Source organism: Ptychodera flava (assembly GCF_041260155.1).
Source record: "Ptychodera flava strain L36383 chromosome 23 unlocalized genomic scaffold, AS_Pfla_20210202 Scaffold_24__1_contigs__length_23054250_pilon, whole genome shotgun sequence".
Classification (NCBI taxonomy): Eukaryota; Metazoa; Hemichordata; class Enteropneusta; family Ptychoderidae; genus Ptychodera; species Ptychodera flava.
Genome location: NW_027248278.1, coordinates 15485785 through 15505235, shown reverse-complemented (window position 1 = coordinate 15505235; position 19451 = coordinate 15485785). Strand labels below are relative to the sequence as shown.

Here is a 19451-nt window from a genome sequence, read left to right as displayed (position 1 = left end):
CTGAGCTCGCCCCGTTTTGGCGTACGTAGCTGTGACGTCACTAATAGAACATGTGATGGTAACTTCGTGCATTGACTATGGAGATAGTGATAATTTCATGAGTGAAAGCAGTGCAACTGAGAATGTGATCGTCACAGAAGATATGACAAAGCTGTTCAGAATTTACAGGCCTGCAAATTTTAACAGTCGGGACCTTAACCTAAACGAGAACAAGAGCGGAACTTTTGTTGACCGTCGCGTCTGTGACAAGCCCACCGTGACCACAGTCAAACACACCAGTGCACTACCGAATAAAACAGCCGCAAGCTACCAAAATATGAATAAAAGTCTGGAGTTGCCATCCCACCTTATTATTACTTCTCAACATAAACTGCCTCGTTCAAAATCTGTATATAAAAATTTGAATTACACCATGACGCTTGTAGATAAATGTAGTAGAGATCAAGTTGAAAATTGTCCACCGTTAAACACACATCTTTCCTATCAACAGCTGGAAGAGCAACAGGCTGAGGGTCATGTTAGAATAAACACCAAATTAGTATTCTCGCCGCAAAATCTTCAGTTTGGCGTTATAAAACCTCACATGAACATTGGCACTTTTTAAAAATAAGTGACCGTGAAGACATGTCAAGCCAAATTCTCGGGAAGAGATAAATTAAAATTGACAGGATGTAAATATCGGGCACACTGGCACCCGAGGCCGGGCGGCTCAGCTAGTCATTTCTGTGACGGGGTGATCAGCTACGCTTCCGCAGGTTTTTTCTTGATTAAGTGTCACCGATATAAAGCACAGAGTTCATTGTTTCATGACTACGAAATTCTCAAAGAAGCTAAAGTATTTTAGGGGAGACTTAGTCGAGCAGAAGGGAACAGATGACTACAACGCGACTGCTTCGTCAACAGTATGAAACCTCTTTGCTACACGTTGTGTCACTGCTACTGGCAGCGCCGTGCTGTATTATACACAACCTATCGTTCAGTCTCGCAAAGAGTCAGTCAATCACTACGTAAACTTTTTAGGAATATAAAATTAGATAGCTCCTAACGTTACTAATTATAGAGTTACACATACGTGAGATGTAGTACTTGTATTTATTTATTTATTTATTTATTTATTTATTTATTTACAATCACTTTCGTAAAGCAGCTGAATCGGCGTTCAGTCCTGGTGGATGTACACACGGCCCCCGCATCCCCTTGACATGTTTTGGGCAACCTGTCGCAGTCTTGCTGCTGTTCTCGCTCTTGTCCACAGTTGATGATGATACACGTGAACGCTTTCTGGTGACAATAGTCGTACTGGTACGGCATTGCGATCACATAATCGATGTAGTAGCTCCAGGAATTAAAGTCTATCTTACCGTACATCTGGCTAACGAACCGTGTTTATTCGACGCGAAGTCACGGCACTCGAAAATGTGCACTGCAGAAAATGCTTGTCTGAATGCCTCTTTTCCGACCCTTTCTTGTAATTTTGGCAAATGCAGCTAATACGGCATCCTAAAATGCAATAAACTGGCAATGGCTGCGGTTACTTCAGCCAGGAAGTCAGCCTGTTCAGCCACCAAAAGCGTAACTTCTCACCTCGTTGAAGCCACAGCGGTAAGCACTCGCTATGGCCGAGGTGAACACATTCACTCGTACGTTCTATTAGTTACGTCATTTCCGGTGGCAATGCCCGCGAATTCCGAAACGACCCGAATGGCAGCCAATTTCAAAGTCGCACAACATATTGCATTTTTATAATATTTAACCGCGTCGTTTGCTAGGGGTGATGCATTTATTTGATAAAGTAGAAATGGCAAAATCATATAGCATGGCTAATTTTAAGCAAAATTAACTTTGAATTTATGCGGGACATACACTTTAAACAATAGACGATACAGAGAAATCATTACAAATGTTTTAAAGAGTATTGTTACATAACGTCTCATTTTCGCTCAACGACATGAGACACAGAGGAATGTAAGGACGACAGCTGAATAGATTTCTTTTCAACGCACAGAAAAAAGACAGACACGTTCAAAGTCAGGCTCTCTTGGGAATTTCCCGTAGTACGGGCTTTTCCAATTTGATAATCGCCAAGGTGCGAGCCAGCCGAGTGAATGTACGTCTATTAATCTGGGAATATGTATTTCTCTCGCACACTTGTTTAAACGACTAATTAAGCAAAATTACAAAGTATTTCATTGCTTATCAATATCAATATGTATCTGATTCTCATTCGTTTTACCACTTCCAATTTCGAAAATTTTAGTCTCAAGTTGAGAATTTTCTTGTAAAGTACTTATGTTTGTTGTAATGAAATCTGCATCTCCATTGCATACATCAGGAACACACAGCTTTGAGAAGGAAATCTCACTACGTATACACAATCAATCAGGGAGGGTGGGGCAGGGTTGTTCAGCTTCATTTAAACTGCCGCCTTTGTACGTTAGGCATCGGCCTACGTAGTGATGAACGAAGCAGACAGTTCTCCATTAAGTTCAGACATATCTGAAAAACGTATGGCGTGCAACACAGTGCAGCCATGACTTCAGTGAAACTTCTCTGGTTTAATCTCTGTTTTATGGTTCCTTGTCAATTTACATTAGTTACGTTGATATCACACATCCATTGGCCCAACCTGACAAGAAATTACAGCTGCCAACGATGTTGGCGTTTATCCTTATGTATAGTTTCATTCAAGGGATTTGCTTTTCAATCACAAACCGTAATGTCGCCCTCACACGAAGGCATTCTTTGTCCTTTCTCCTTGATGACAGTGTGGGATTCCTAGAAAGGTTGCGATAACATCAAACAATAGAAGCTATTGAGAAATCGTTAAATTGATTTTTAAGGGGTATTGTTACATGACGTCGGAAAGCCGTACTTTCATTTTCGCTCAGCGTCGTGATACACAAAGGATGGTGGACAACTGAATAGATTTCTTATCAATAAACAGAAAACAAATAGAATCTTGTTCAAAGAAAGGCTCTTGTGGGAATTTCCACAGTAGGAGACGGGATTTTCCAAAATGGGTATCGTCAAGGTGCAAGCTAGCCGGGTGTACTGTATGTATAACTTGGTATTTATGAATATTGGCAACTGTTTTTCTCTCGCTTCTTCGTCTAGGTTTTTGAATTAGTTAGATTTTGGAAAATTACAAAAGGACTTCATTGCTTACCAAATCCATACATAACTGATTCTGAGTTAGTTTTGCGAGTTTTAATTTGGAAAATCTGAGTCATAAAATTTGTATTTTCTTGTAACGGAGAGGTGTTTATTGTAAACTTTCTGCCATTTCATTCCGTACATCTGGAATTCGTAGCTTCGAGATGAAAATCTAACAGATATTATATGCATCAAACACGATTGGAACTAATTTGGGATAATTGGATGGTGAAGTAATGTCGATTTAATCTACAAATGTTATCTCGTCTGCTTTTCTTTTTTCATTACACACTTGTTTTTATGAGTAATTTGCTATGTTAACATTCAGCTACATGGCACCTAACACTTTTGAGAAATTAACAAAATATGAAAATCCAATCATCCCAATTAATTACAATCGCGTTAGATTCAATACTTGTATTAAGCGTAAACACTCGCATTTCAAAATATTCCAACTCTGCATTAATGGCTAAAAAGTGCAACTCTAAAGTGGAAAGCCTACAATATTTTATGCACTTCCGTGATATTTTTCCTATGAAATACAAAATTATATGGTGTCACTGGAGCTCTGAAAGTCTTCTACAGAATCTTGTTGGAGAAACTGCGACCTCTTATCCCCAGTATCACTGGATTTCATACAGACAAAACGCATTATAGACATCACACGAGTAAAAAAAAGATGTATAACTGCAAATTATTTGTTATACCCTAGAGGGGATCTTGATGTGAAGTAGATAACACCTTTTTTTCATTCAACATGCAATTTCACCAGTTGAGACAAATTGTAGGATCCAATTTATAACTTTATTAATAAACATGTCAAGTGTCTGTATCGTAAGAGACACGATATTAACATCTTAGACAGGCCGTTACATACACACAATAGCATGCGTATATGTGCACGCTATTTTAAATCAAAGGTCAACAAGAATACATTGACATTTTCACTGATATTACGTGACCGCCAGATGTACTTTCACTTTCGATACGTTCAAAGTCTCCGACGAAGCAACGCAGACACTGGCCAGGTGAAAGCTTATTACAGACTTCAACGCATGCGCAGTACGACATGGAAGTCAGAAAGGGCGGGTATAAATTTGTTTTCGAAAATTTATTTTCCAATAAAGAAAACAGGTAGCCAGTTTGAAAGATTTTGTTGTCAGTCATTAAACAGGAAATTCCGTCGCTTTAGACAGCCGACAGGGACCCGGTTGCTCAGAGGCACTGTAGAAATTTGCTGGCAGTGTGCTTAGACTTTGAAGCTTGAAACCCATTGGTTGGCTAAATATTATTTAAATGAATGAATCATGTCAAATTCAAACGCTAACAAGCTACATGATGGCCTTAGTTACAGGCTGTAAAGATTGATTACATCGATGGCGCTAACCTGATCAGAAATTATAACTCAAAACCACGCATACATTTTACCATGTGACCTAATCCGACAAATTTTCCAGTTTTTTAGCGGAATTTATATTCTATAATATGCCCTTAACACCAGTATCGGACCGGAAAGTCCAAGAAACGTTCAAAATGAACAAAACAATATCAGAATCGATATTGCTGTAGAGTACTTCGCAAGAGTATTATTGCATGAGGACCGAAAATTGCTATTTCCTGTTCACCGAGCGTCGCTTTCACTATCTTAGACAACTTTACACAAAGGAAGTCACGGTCGACATCTAAATCTGAGATTTCTCATAAATCCATGCAGTCTCGATCAAAGCACGACTCACGCGGGAACTTCCCTCTGAACACGGGACTTTCCTTTGTTAGCAATGCCGAGTAGCGAAACAGCCACCAACATGTGTAACTCGATGCACTCCATGCATATGTATGCTTATAAATAACTATGCAATGAATCATGTTTTGGAAGTCCCCTTATCTATGCCTGCACGATAATTTAATGTGAACATTGTCATATCCATCCTGGATAGAAATGTAGAAAGCAGTTCATTTATCATACAGTTGGCGGGTTCAAGTTTGAAGTATATGTAGATACTTGCTTATATTTCAGCAAGTGACGCATGTCTTAAAAGATCAAATTAAAAATTAACATATCATCTGCTGTGATAATCGCGATATTAATATATAATACTGTACAAGACATGTTAGTATACAGACGAGGGGGCATGTTAAAAGGTTATATCGACATTTTAAATGATATAACTTGACCGACAGTCGTACTTTCACTTTCGAAGCGCTAAATTGCTTCCGAAAAAGCCTGAACACTGAAAAGATGTGAGCTAAATATAGACTTCACCGAAGTATGACGTAGGCACTAGACTGCAAAGCAGGGTAGCTTGGCGCCACTATGTATGGATTGTTAGTCGTAAAATACTTTCTACTGCTGACGACAGGTAGTATGGGTTTCCTTAGCAGCATCATTGTAAATGTGTTCACCTCATAGAAAATGAGAATAGACATTTTGACAGAGCTTTATGCTACGTCATAGATCTCTATAATGTTAGAATTTCTTCTTTGATAACCCAGAGATTTGCTTCGTTACAATGTCTACGTCACTCAGATACTCTCCCAGTAATTTCGCGGTCTCATCCAAGCATTCAAAAGCAATTTTACTGTCCTTGCTGTCTTGATCTTTATGTGGCTCCTTCTGAACTGTTGTTAGCAGGGCTTGGAGACTGTAGAACAGCTGTTTAACTTGGTGGCTTTCTTCAATGGCTGCGGCTTTCCACGATTCCAAGTGTGGATTCGATTCTGCGTCTATTAACGTATGTAAGAGGATAAACCCTTCTTTGTCTGTGGAAAAAACAACCCAAGATATAACAAGGACTGAGTATATAGGTTACAGATCCTATAAAACTTGATGTAAAAAGCACTGTATGTTTTCAAGGCGTTTTTCAGAGCAGTAGCCCGGGGAGGAAGTTACTTCGGAAACAAATCCCTAAACATGGTTGATTTTTCACCAAAAATCTAAGCATGAGTCTATAACAAAGCAAATGTCTCACGCTTTAAGAACAGGAAAAAGATGCAAATTTCCCAAATTTGTCAACCAAATCCTAACAATGGGTCATATTGTACTTGGTGATATTTTCGACTTGGGCGGCACACCCCGTATTAAATCATCTTTTCCCTATGTAAGGCTCTCTCTCTCTCTCTCTCTCTCTCTCTCTCTGGGTAGTAAATTTCCTTCGATGATAGTTAAATATTCCCATGTTTTATGATATGTGACGGATTGACAAAATACAATATTTTTGAAATCAAATTATATGCTTGACAGAGACTGACAACATTGGAATTATAATTTATAAGAGTTTGGAACTCACCCTCCTTTCATTAATTACCAGTTTGCGTTAGTTGTTAGCTAAGATCAATGTTAAATAATGACATTCGACACCCCACAACAAACATAATATTTAATAATTTAGAATTAAAGCTTGACATGATGAGAGTTACATATAACGCCGTGTGATACATACCGTCATCGGATACAGTGGTGGTGTCCTCCTCTGCGCACGCTCCTGTCTCTACTTTTATCTTCTTGCGTTGACCTTGACTTTCATCTTCAGTTTTAAAAAAATTAGTAACGACGTCACCAGCTGCCGAAGCCATACTACTCAATGCGGTGGTAGCTGCATCCAAGAAACCGTCGAAGATCCCAACTGATTCAGGCGATTGATGTTTTGTGACAGGCCTGGTTCGAAATTCTTGCCACCTGGAAATTAGTTTGTTGATAATACCCTGTAAACGATCAGCGATGCCCTTGACTCTATCTTCGTGTTCTTGTGCGGTCTTGTCGATGTCATCTTTGATCTGAGAATCACAGTATTCAGTTACAGTCCCTGGAAAAGTAAAATAAATGAAATAAAGATTCCATATTACACATATAGAGAGACAGATTGCTTGTAGACACCAATATATGCTGATGGCATGTTAAAACGCCACTTGGCTTTCAATCCATAGAGACAGATTGCAACACACACCAACCTCGCTTTTTATGTTGGTCTAGGTTAACATACTGCAGCGCCGGATTAATGTTTTAATGTTTAAAATCCTTATTACAGTATAATAAGTGCATCTCTAGCGATAGTTGAAATTAGGAGTGAAAGGTATCATGGACATCCCCATTCTACCATCTCTGTGGCAATTTTAGATTCTAGCTGTAAGGCATTGCTGAAAGGCAACGTTTACATTCGACTTTAAGATCATACTGTGTGATTGTATTTAACTCTCTGACGTGTAATCTTTGTAGATACCGAGCATACATGATGTGAATAGTAAATCCCAATCGTTGTTTTGAACGCACTAGATCGTACTTTCGCACAACTAATCAATTGGGCACATAACGTTTGACTGAATTCATATAATGACCTTTGACCTAGTATACTTACGAATGCTTTCAATGTTCTTGGTTAACCTTTGAACGGATGCAGGTTGCATGTGTGGTTTAAACTCATCGATGTCAACATTCAGAACGTCGAGGAGAGACGAAAGCTCTCGTTCCTTGAACAGATTCAAGTGTTTATCCAGCTTTGCTTCATGAACGAAATCATCTATGGTTTGAAATTCATAGTTGACACAGGTATTAATGGCTTTGACAAAATCCACAGCCCTCCGTCCATTCGCTCTGCAAGTAAAGTTATATGAAGTAGGTAAGTAAGGAAGTAAGTAAGTCAATTATAATTGATAATTGAACATTGGAACTTTGCAGTAAACCATTAGATAGGAGGCTCTGTGCCGGAAAAATTAGGAAGAAAGGAATGATGGGAACATTACACATATTGTTCATTTCAAGTAAAAATATTAACCATACGTTTTAGCAGCTTTATTATGAATAAGTGATCATATTTTCAGTACAGTAACTTCAAATTATGATCTCAACGGCATAGTGGTGGTGTAAGTAGATGTTGACGTTGTAGTCAAATGTATTTACAGATGATATTAGTTACATGGGAAATTTATAATTTATAATTTGATTATTTATCATCTGATTGATATTCGCCAAGTAATATCTGAACAGAAACATGTAGAATGGGAAGATTTCATGTCCAGAGAGCATTGTAGTGATCTTCAGTGGTTCTGCCCTTACTAATGTGACTATCTGTACAATGGTCCAATGTTGTGGTATATGATTCATCACAACTAGAAAAAGACCATGGGATGTAAACATTGGCACAGCTCAAGGAATTACAGGTTCCCTGGAGATTTTGGAAATGATATCTTCTTAGTGATCGGTAGTATGATGTTCGCGAATAGACATCTAAAGACAGATATTCATGTTGTTAAGATTTTTGCTTTAGCTTTTCACATCTTTTATTGTAAGCCTGGAAAAAATGAGGTGCCGATTTCTGGGATGGGTTTGTGAAGAAGCTTTTTTGAAACTTCAAGAATGTGTGTCGTTGGTGTTGTAAAGAAACATATCTAATGGTAATTGAGTTTCCAAACAGCGCACCAATGAGCAAATATAAGTCACAATAGCTGAAGGCTACAAAGTCGACTTAAACACAGGGGCAACGGCAATATCTAAATGCCTCTAATATAGATTGCCTATCAAGCTGATGCAACCAAATATTGATTGAATATCTGTACTTCATAATCTCAGAATGTCATACTACTGAAAGTTTAAAGATCATACTTAACTCTTTGAGAGCCAAAGTTAATTTTTGTCACCTTTTTAAAATATACCCCGGATCTATCTTATTTTAGCCAAAAGTTTGATAAAATTCTGTAGCCGATAAAATGTGATATTCATTTGCCAAACAATTGTCAAAAAAAAAAAAAAACACTTCAGGAACTATTCATAAAAATACCGCAATTATACGGTATCGCTCAACTTTGATCAGAATTGGACATACCAAAGATCAACAATAAGTGTTATTTCTATCTGTTCAGTGCAGGAAAATTATACGTTGATGTTATGACAATTTCTGCACAGTACAACCAGAAAAACAACAAGAAATATTTAAACCAGAAAATTAAGAATGACAAAAGTAAATAAGGTCTGACACTTTAGATACTGAAGGTCAACTTTAGCAAATGCATAGCAGAGAATCTTTCTACCATGGATGTACAAAAATAGACATCCATATGGTTTCAGCAGATCTGTTAATATGTCACAGTTCATAAACAATGACAGGAAATGAACAATTAGCTGTTTCAGTTACTGCTACCACTCCCAAACATAATAGGTACCCTGCGGTCAAAATCCTCTTATTCAGATGTGTGAGCTGATTCAGTTCACTGCCACCACTCCTGCACACTTGCAGTATTTCCCTTTTTCTTACCTCATTTGCACATTTTGACACTGATGTGTTCATTTGAACAAATTCACATCTCAACCCTTACATCTACCTGTACACCAAATACTGAGACGGTAGCTTTGGCGGTATGGGAGCCTTTGTGTGTGACGGACATACATCCGCACATACCCACAAATATACAGACATACAGACGCACTCAGACTCATCATATAAGCTCTTTTTGGTATTTATATATAAAACCAAATATGAGCTAAAATTGATTAAATCAGTGAATGTTGCACAAAATTTTGGTAGGAAAACTACAGCACTCAAAGGGTTCAAGTCACAGATTTATTTTCTTCTGGAACAATAGGTTTGTTGACCATGTCAGTAGATCAAACATCATTCGATCAAATTTACTCTCTTGTTCATTTAACAGTTAATCTCTAGTTTAAGATAATTTACAAAAGTCACAAACAAGATGGGTTTTGTTCGCCTTTTTAAAGGACCCACACCGTAACTTTTGATTTGTTTACAATTTTTGATTTCAATCCCAACTACAGTTTCTTGTTTACTTTACTCCTTAAAGCATTCAGCTTGCCAACTCAGTCTGCATTTGTGTAGACTGCATTGTTACGTTTATCTTGAACTCTAATCAGGAATGAAATTCAAATGAAAACCCTTAATTTTCCCTTTTACACACATACGCTATGTCGATACGCTATATAGTGGTGTTATTTGGGAGTAGAAAAAGAACCTGTCGTTGATATACAAAATTTTGGAAAAATATCGTAAGAGGTTACAGCTACTTCCCCTTTCAAGATCTCGAGATCCTCCTTCTAACTGAGATTTGCTATAACGGTGTCTTGTTCAGCCTGTTGCAGCCTTATATCTACATTTTGGTTTACATCACGCGATATTATCGCGCGATATTGCAAATTTAGTTTTGTATACAGCCCTGTCAAACGAGCCCAACTCCCCCTCCTCCCCACTGCGGGCAAATTGAAAATGTGTGTAAAACGTACAAAGGTCATATGTACAGTTGTCAGAGAGATGGTCCAATAGCAACGAGCATACTAGATTTTAAAAGGATGTCTCCAAGTCAAAACGCCAGGTCAAAACTGAACTCAACTTCAACTCTGTCTCCAATGACTCAGGCTCAACTTCCCCTTTCGACATTCACGTCTGAACATATCAGGGTTTCACATATCGGCACGTCCATACCCCATGCCCTACAAAATCGTTCTTGGCTATTATGAAGCACCCTATCGATATAAAAGGCCACGGTCCGAGGGACCGTGATAAGGGTTTAAGCATAGTCGTCTGCAGTGCATCGACGTCTGGCATACGCTGCTTTGGTTCATGAATGCATGCAGCTTGCCAAAGCATTATATACGCTAGCCCTACGAGTATGGCGAGAGTGTCCGGCTTTGGCTACGTCGCCTCCCACCTCCGGGGGCGGCGTATCCAAAGCCGGACACTCTCGCCATACTCGTAGGGCTATATATACGCCAGTGAAATACCATAACAAGCATGTACATTGTGTAACAAGAGCACCTTATAAGAAAGTCGGCAGTTTGATCGAAGGTGATTCTTTTACACTAGGAAGGCAGGAGAGCAATATGAATACAATGCTTAGCCAAAGTAGCTTGCGATAATTAGTGTGACAGGCATACACAGAGAGGACAGCAACAATGAAATGACTCTCATTCACACGTCAATGGGGCTGTCCCGCGTATGTGTTTACCTAATCACATGCAACTGTTTTGGGGTTCATATCCTCTTCATATCCTCCCAAAAAACTGTTCTGTAATGCGTGTGTCCCTGTGACATGGTTTGTGCCCTGTGCTCTGAAGGTGATAGTATATTGAGTGACACACTTACTGCAAATCAGTGAAACAGACGATCACCTGAACCAGGCTCTGTTGTTCGTCGAAAATGGCTTTTCTCGCGTCATGTCGCGTGTTCCAGTCACACTTGTTGAACTCGCGGATGTCAAACGTCTGAACTAGAGTGTCGTAAACTGCCGGCCATCTTTTTTGTTTTTCGTCTGTTGCCCTCCTGACAGCCTCCAAATGTGCGTAGACGGTACCAGACGCTTCCTCGGCCGCCATATTTACAGCAAGCTCCGCGACGTTCCGTACAGTATACAGACGCGGAAGTAGCACTCTGCAAGGGTAGCTATTTTTATCACAGGGTATTTCCAGTGAATGTATGCTCTTCGGAGAACTACGGGGGTAGCGCAGAAAAGGATTATGTGAACCCGCTGCTTAGCTGCACAAAGCCGCAATAAAAGCCCTTCGTCCAGCACAGTCTGGACACCCCCTGGACAACCAGCTGTATTAAAAGCTGAAAGCTAACTCGCATTTCGCCGGTTTCGTTTTAAACACATACCGTGCTATCGATCACAACTACCTATCTTAACGAACCGACACGGCCACAAAACCATGGCGTCCGCAGCGACGACTGTTCAAAAACACATGACCAACATCAACGGCATTTGCGAAGCTTCGACCCCAAATTGTTGAGCGACACATTCCAAGGCGTAGGCAATTTCTTGAAAGACATCAGCTCGTACATGAACAGTTTGGCGACCTTCCCGAGGCGATTACTCCATAACGACGAAGTCGAACGATGTCATCTTCAAAATACGACTAGTGCTGACCAGCATCCTGGAAGAAATGGTTCAACTTAGGTAAGAAAGAAACACGCCATGAACTAGTACTATGAATAATGTCCTGTAGCTTCAACATATTTTCCCGAGCAGTTCTATGATCACTTGCGCAACGTAGTTTACGTTTTCCTGCTCAATGTATGAATTTCATGACACATTTTGCTTGACTTCGCATGTGTTGTGCATGAATTTCTCCTTAAAACTACGTATATCTGAAAACACGTTAGAACATCAAAGTCTCGCGATGTCTTGATGCATGGCATGGCACAGACTGAACTGGTATTAGACTACAACATATGACAAAATTGAAGGCTCATTTTTTTCTACACCATATAATTGCATGTGCAGTATAAATCGATCTAAAATTTGATACATTTTACCACGGTTACAGATCTTTCAGAAGCTCCGCCGTGGACGCCCTCTGGTGTTTGAAAAGCGAGTTGGAATTTTTGGACATGGATATTGAAACATTTCTGAAGGAAAGTAAATTGACGCAATACATGGGTGAATTTGAGAAAAGAGACATCGCTGAAGCTGAGGAACTGCTCGATGACGACATCATAAATATTGATGACTTGGAAAGCGTCATGAAGCCGGCCTCTTTCAAACGGCTCAAGAAGAAACTTCGCGGAGTTGGTAAGTGACGTCATCGTTTGCCTTCTCTAATGTTGTATAGTCGCCACGACATATACGCTTGTACATTCATGGATCAAATAATGACTGAATAAGCACAGTAATCAGTTTGTTGAAGGCTGAATAAGAAACGACGCATCAGACGACAGGTGCTCAAAAAAGACACTGTCAGGAACACCGACATATGAATTGCTGAGAAAGAAATATATAAAACTGGGCACAGGAGACAGATAGGCGGACAAATAGAAATACATGGACAGGCACGCAGATACATGGACAGGCACGCAGATAGATGGACAGATAAACATGAAGAGAAAGATAAGTGGTCACAGAGGCAACTAGTCAAGTCAAATGGGAACATACACATATTGGCAGGGGTAGCTAGCTAGAAGACAGTCAGACAGACAGAAAAAAATATGCAAACATTGACAAAATGATGAGGTGCTTCTAAAACCGAGCGTTCATCTATAGAAAACACAACCCGATTGTGTGGTATTTCATGTATTTGTCTTAACTGATAAGACACTTTTGTGTCCCTTGTCAGAAAACGTTAGAAAGTTCTTGGATCGTGAAATGGAACCGAAACTGAAAAAAGCTGGCGACGAGTGCGAGAAGACGTCACGTGCAGTCATTGGAAAACTTAACAGTTCCTTGGATGAGCTCCGACGGTTGCCAAAGAGCTTGTGAAATCCATCACAAACGGAAAACAGCGGGCCGAGCTTCGCAAGGCCATATTCACTTTCGCCCAGATGGCCTGCATACTTCTGGCCTGCCACGGCACGTGCGGACTGATATCAGCCGGTACGCGAGGCTTCGCGGCGTTTGGAGAGGTAGTGGGTACAAGGGGTCTGATGCTTGCCGCCGGTGTTCAACTGAATTTTGTCGCAGCGGAAGGAATAAAAAGTGCAGATGAAGGTAGGTCAAGTCGTAGAATATATCCTTATCATGTCAGGCGATAAGATAAAATGTTCGCTGTGATGATTCAAGAATGAAATATACTCACCCCGAAAACATCAGCTGAAATCAAATTGTTCAAGGGCATCAAAACTAATTTTAACCGGGATTATGCGCAGTCGTATTTTCCCTGTTTGTGATAATGCGATGTTGTTTGCCATTTCACGATAATTTTTGTCTAACACCCTGAACATGGCTTGACCAAGTCGCGCTGAGTAGATTAATAAGCTTAATGTGCGATAAAAATGAGCTCGCAATAAAAACCGAACGCTCTGTATTAACAGTACATGATCAAATATCGACAAACGTATAAACAATAGTTACGTTCTTTTTATTTGCCGATTCCATGGTGCAGTGCGCGCCGGGTATACAAAGCTCACTTTACTCACGCAGGGTACGTTACTCATAGAACTCGATGGTAGATTACAACCTGACCTCTATTTTCGTTCCGGATGGATAGATTGTACACATAGCATTGTTTGGCATTGTAAATTTGTGTTATCCTTCAATAACAAGCCGTTGTGCAACATATATCAGTATGTTTTCGTTGTTTTGAGTGTATATACGGTGCTTGATAAAGCCACTACAATACTCGCATTGTGGGATTACCTGGAAAAGGTCTAGTGAGTTTATAACCTTTTATTTAATTTTAACTGCAGATTTGAAAGCGGTGGAAACGTTGCTGAATGAGCTCAAACAACAGACGTCCCAATGGGCATCAAACACCAAACAAACAATCACAAACTGGAACACACTGATGATATACTTCAATCAACTTTTGCAGTGCCTGAAAACAGGTGGCGCTAAACTTAAGAAGCAAGAAGTGCACGACATGACGTCACACATGACGGACACCAAGAAAGCTCTACAGAAATTCGATGAGGAAATTGATCAGCTCGAGACTGACATCAAAAAAGCGATAAGATCTTAAAGTGGACAAAAGCCTTAGTGTGAAGGGTGAAGACGTTTAGATTTGTTCCATAAGCTTCAATCGACCACATCGCGTGCTAAACTGCAAATGAACCTGAAGTATAGTGTATATTACGATGCATATTAGTACAGGAGCTTTAGTAAACATGATTTCAAAGATAGTCGTTTTAACAATACATACTGCATATGGCAAAACTTTGCCACCTTATTAACATTAGATTGCGTTCACGGACACCTCGGAAGGGAGGGGGTCTAGCATGTTTTTTTATTTTAAGCCCCTGAAGGGATTAACAGATACCTGTGGTTTCATTTCTCTGCGAAAGTATACCACAAATTATTGTACGCAGACTGTAAGGGCAAATTCGAAAGATTCCCATTACATGATGAGTAGGTCACTGTTACCTAGGTCACTATGTTTCCCATGAAACAAAGCTGGAGTAGTTTCGCGAGATTTGTGCTGACCTGTATTATAAAAAGTGAAATAAAAGTGATTGTTTTTTTTAAATATGTGCGTAATAAGTTCAGTACAGCGAACAATTGCGTGACATTTCGTTCTATATTAGTCTGTTAGGATTTCTGAATAGCATTATTATGTTTTCAAATCCTCCTTCAGTCCCACCGTCTTTTAGGGTCCCTTCCAACGTACTCACGTTTTCGAGTCAACCTCAACTCTACCTTCCCTCCAGGGAATTCGTGAACGCGTCATTTGTAAATGTGAAAGCATGCTAACATGAAGCTTTTAGTTAAAAACAAAACAATGTAAATGTAATTCTTTTATGACATGAGTGTGCAGTGGGAACAGTAAGAATTATTCTAAAAGGTGCATATTCCATTGAGTTTACATTGTCTTTTTGACATGCTAAGTTTGACAGCAAATATACAATATTTTACATATTGTCCGACGAAGAAAGTCGGTTTTTTTTACATTAGTATTTGTCAGCTTAAATCAGCATTTGACATGCGTGTACTTCAAATGAAATTTATTCTCCATTTCTTACTGATCAAGACTTTGGCAAATCTGAATGTATTTTATTAACTAAACAATGCGAATAATAATAACATTTTGCACATGTGTATAGTTAGACAGGTTAATGATTAGAGACACGTGAAGTTCAAATTAAGTCAATTTTATTCGCATTGACCCTGACACTGAGATTCTGATCACCTGACGATGAATTCTGTTGATGAACTGTTCACAACGATGGCAGGCAATAAGCTCATTGCCTAATATAAGGAATACTATATCAAGTTGGAGAAGTGCCGACGGGTCAGACTCGAAACAGATGCTAGAACGTATCGTGCAAACATTTACACTAGTTATTTGACCATACAGCATTGGATTTCAAAATGCAGTACAAGCCATTTGATATAATAATAATCGCCTGAAATATGTGAATATTTACAATGCCATAATACAAACCACCAGTCCTTTTTTCATCAAATGTTCCTCAGCCTAGAGACTGCCTTTTTTTTTTTGTTAAATCAAGTTTACCTCAAAGGCCTTTCGTTAATAAAGTAAGCCTGTTTTGCATGGCGCAGCTATTCTTCGACTGAATCTCTCAATGTACAAACACTTAGCAGTTCTTGCAAAGCGACAGATATGACATCGTTTGCACCTGTCGTTGTGAATCAAAGTGCGTATTGACTTTTCCCTAATTGTATATCACCATGAATAATGTAAATAACAGAATGTAAAGCCAGATTTCGAAAAATGCCAACTTCATATCATTCCAGCCTCTCATGTGTGCAATACTCATTCCAAGTTGATGATATTTCTTGGGACCGGCACTTGAAATGTGCAGGTGATCAGAAGACCCTTTTTCAATCATAATTTATCTTTTGACAAAAAACAGCAGATTTCATTTAAAATCAATCCGGACCATATATCCTTGATTACTAATCTACAGATGATAATGCAAACTGCCTTGTAAACGTCAAGTAGTTTCATATGATAGCAACATGAGTGCAGTAATTGGATTATAATGGCCAAGCTTTGCAAAGCTCCACGAAAAAGCTCATATAGTGCTAAATTTCAACATTTTTTAGCATATTTTTTTTCTGAATATCATCTGCAGTGTCCTGATTGACGTCTGAAGTATTTAGTGACTGCACTGACACGTAGATTACAGCTGTGTCTCGATGTGCCTAATCGGTTCCATACAGAAGACAGTGAAACAAAAAATACGCACTACAATATCTTCAACGCAAACAACCAATGTATGAACGATATGTGGCGTTGTTTTCCCTCTACCAACCAAGTATTAAGCTGAATTACACAGCCTATAAATTTCTGATGTGCATTTTTCATTCTTGTTGTTCGAATCTTCGTTTGGTCATGCATTCATTGAATATTTTCAATGTAAGTCTCATATACATGTTTTATTTCAATACTCAGTCAGTCAACAGCCTTTAATTAATGCCCAGAGCAACAAAATGTAATTTAGATATTGAATAAAGCTGAAACATCTTGAAAGTTGCAATTAATGTACGTGAAGCTCAAAACATATCAGACGAAAATCAAACAGCAATATCTTTGTTAAAAACATGACTCAAAGTGAAACAGAGACTAGATAGGGACACCGTTTACTCACTATCAAAAATCACATTTCTTTCAACTGGATAAAACATCTTTGTTACTATTAAGTTTCAAACAAGCTGAGGTCTATTTATATTGCTAACTTTTGTTTCATGAGGTAGTCTTTCATTAGTTTCAGTATTTTCGCTTATACTCCTACGCAAGTGAATAGTTCGGAAATCCCCGACTGAAATAACAGACAAGTACAATCACGCCAGTTTGTCCAGGCACTTCGGGGCTTTTCGTGACTCATGCATTCTTTGTCGTCTGAATACAGCTGTAAAAGCCACTATGTAAAAGAGACAATCGGAAGGTAGAGTTGACTTTTCAGATCCTCAGATTCAGATCCTCAGATCCTCAGATTCAGATCCTCAGATCTCAGACCTCAGATCCTATAACTTCAGACGCAGATTCATAATTAAAATTTCACAATTTTCAAAGTTTGATGTAATATACTGATAAATAAAATATAATTTAGATTTGAAAAGGCTTTAGAAATTATTTTATTTCTATCTTGAATCTTGAACTTAAAAACTTCGATCTCAGAATCAGAACGTCATCTGTCGAAGACAGGGTGCGCAATGATTCCACTTGTTATGTCATCACGTGAACGTTCCCTCATAGAGATAAACACACCCGCGCGCGATCGAACGATCAAGACCGCGACGATCATGTAAATGCTGGCTATCGACAGTCCGTATTTTACCATCGTTCGTAATATTTATGGCGAGGGAATATAAGTAATCCAAATGGAGGCCAGTGACCCCGGGCTAAATCTGAATTCAGGGGTCAGAAGAAGCAAGTTAGCTAATCTGTAATTGTAGACCCGTGTTCGTTGAAACTTATTGAGCGAAAACGTTTATGTAGACTTTTTTGTTTTCATAACTGCCTTGTACATGTCATATTCAAATTATTATTTTAAATATTGCAATCAAACTGTTAATACGGGTATTGTAAAAGGCTTGTCAATTCGAATCTGCATCTGAAGTTATATGATCTGAAGTCTGAGATCTGAGGATCTATCTGAGGATCTGAGGATCTGAATCTGAGGATCTGAAAAGTCAACTCTACCACAATCGGCAATGATTTTCGCGCACGAAAAAAACGTCGTTGGCGATTTCTCTGTAGGTTGGCCGGAATGTTATTCTGTTCGAGGGGCAGGCAATTTTTCCTCTTTGACGGCCGGGAAATACCATGCTCTTGCTCAGCAGACAATCAGAATAGCCTAGATTGAACAGTAGGGTATATGGTTTGGTTGTTTTCAACATAGTAACCGAACAACATGCCATTCAGCCCAGCCTTCCCTAATCTATCTGTGTACTAATGCTCCGAAACGACAATTTGGTATATATATATATATATATATATAATATATATATATATATATTATATATATATATATATATATATATATATATATATATATATATATTATATATATATAATATATATAACTTGGTTTATTACCGTGAAAAGTAGTAGTAGTACACTTCACAAGTCATAACAGGCAAATACAAAATTTACATTTCAGTGGTAAAGTGGAGCCAGAAAATATAGCTGTTCGCTAGTCGAGCCTGGCCCATTTACAAAATTTAAATTAGTCAGGTCAACACGTACGTATTTATGATGGACCTCGATATTTCCTTTATATTAAAAATGAAAAGCAAGCCGTCCCATTGAAGTATTCTAACGACTATCTGATGGAAGTCTAAACGTACCAAATAATCAACAACCGCCATTGTCGTTGCCATGGTAGCCAACCATCCCAGTAACTCATTTGCAGAGTGAAACCACGGCGTGGAGGGACCGTGGTGAAACAATATATCGTCTCGATTTACAAAAATGCCTCTTCTTGGCAGCTAACCATATCAGTTGTTTTTGCTGACAAACTAAAAAGATGTCGTCTCGATTTACAAAAGAAATACTGCTCATGTCAGTCGGAACTGTAAGTTACAGCAGATCGATTTGCCGGTTTCAATATCAGACAAAAGCTGTTTGCGTGTAAACGTCTGCAGCGCAAGGCCACGCTGAACAAAAGATAATTTATGATGACTAGTCGTTTATGAATCGAAAAAAGAGCACACTACATCGTGATTTAATCATTACAGTTCGCGAATTGGAAGTTGGCAGTCCATTTTGGCACATTTTACTGCCTGTTCCAATTTTTTAACATCGCACTGAAACTGGATGTATGATATTTCAGGGCTTTAATTTTTCTTAAATTAAATTAAATGCTTGCAACAATATTAGAATCACAATTCAAAATAAGCCAGCGTTGTCATTCAATCTGTCTCTACAAAAATTCAAACCAGGTCTGTCAAACAAACCGTTC

General features: G+C 38.8%; 2 protein-coding genes across 2 annotated transcripts; one reads left to right on the top strand and one right to left on the bottom strand.

Moving 5' to 3' along the window:
- Positions 1 to 3187: 3187 nt before the first annotated feature.
- On the bottom strand, positions 3188 to 11569 carry LOC139124583 (uncharacterized). Its single transcript, XM_070690716.1, has 4 exons — positions 11238 to 11569; positions 7506 to 7741; positions 6594 to 6956; positions 3188 to 5913 (listed from the first exon to the last, which is right to left on the bottom strand). The coding sequence occupies exons 1-4, from the start codon at positions 11465 to 11467 to the stop codon at positions 5621 to 5623; spliced, it is 1122 nt and encodes a 373-aa protein (XP_070546817.1). The 5' UTR covers positions 11468 to 11569; the 3' UTR covers positions 3188 to 5620.
- LOC139124585 (uncharacterized) lies at positions 11476 to 16082 on the top strand. Its single transcript, XM_070690717.1, has 4 exons — positions 11476 to 12048; positions 12419 to 12663; positions 13205 to 13575; positions 14274 to 16082. The coding sequence occupies exons 1-3, from the start codon at positions 12035 to 12037 to the stop codon at positions 13345 to 13347; spliced, it is 402 nt and encodes a 133-aa protein (XP_070546818.1). The 5' UTR covers positions 11476 to 12034; the 3' UTR covers positions 13348 to 13575; positions 14274 to 16082.
- The last annotated feature ends 3369 nt before the right edge of the window (positions 16083 to 19451 follow it).

Bases quoted from the DNA above. Each gene is read 5' to 3' on its own strand.
- LOC139124583 (XM_070690716.1), bottom strand. From the start codon at position 11,467: ATGGCGGCCGAGGAAGCGTCTGGTACCGTCTACGCACATTTGGAGGCT. The intron at 7,742-11,237 runs GTAAGTGTGTCA...CTTTACTTGCAG, and splicing joins GTCTGTTTCACTGATTTGCA to AGCGAATGGACGGAGGGCTG. The intron at 5,914-6,593 runs GTATGTATCACA...TTTTTTCCACAG, and splicing joins CACCACTGTATCCGATGACG to ACAAAGAAGGGTTTATCCTC.
- LOC139124585 (XM_070690717.1), top strand. The intron at 12,664-13,204 runs GTAAGTGACGTC...GTCCCTTGTCAG, and splicing joins GAAGAAACTTCGCGGAGTTG to AAAACGTTAGAAAGTTCTTG.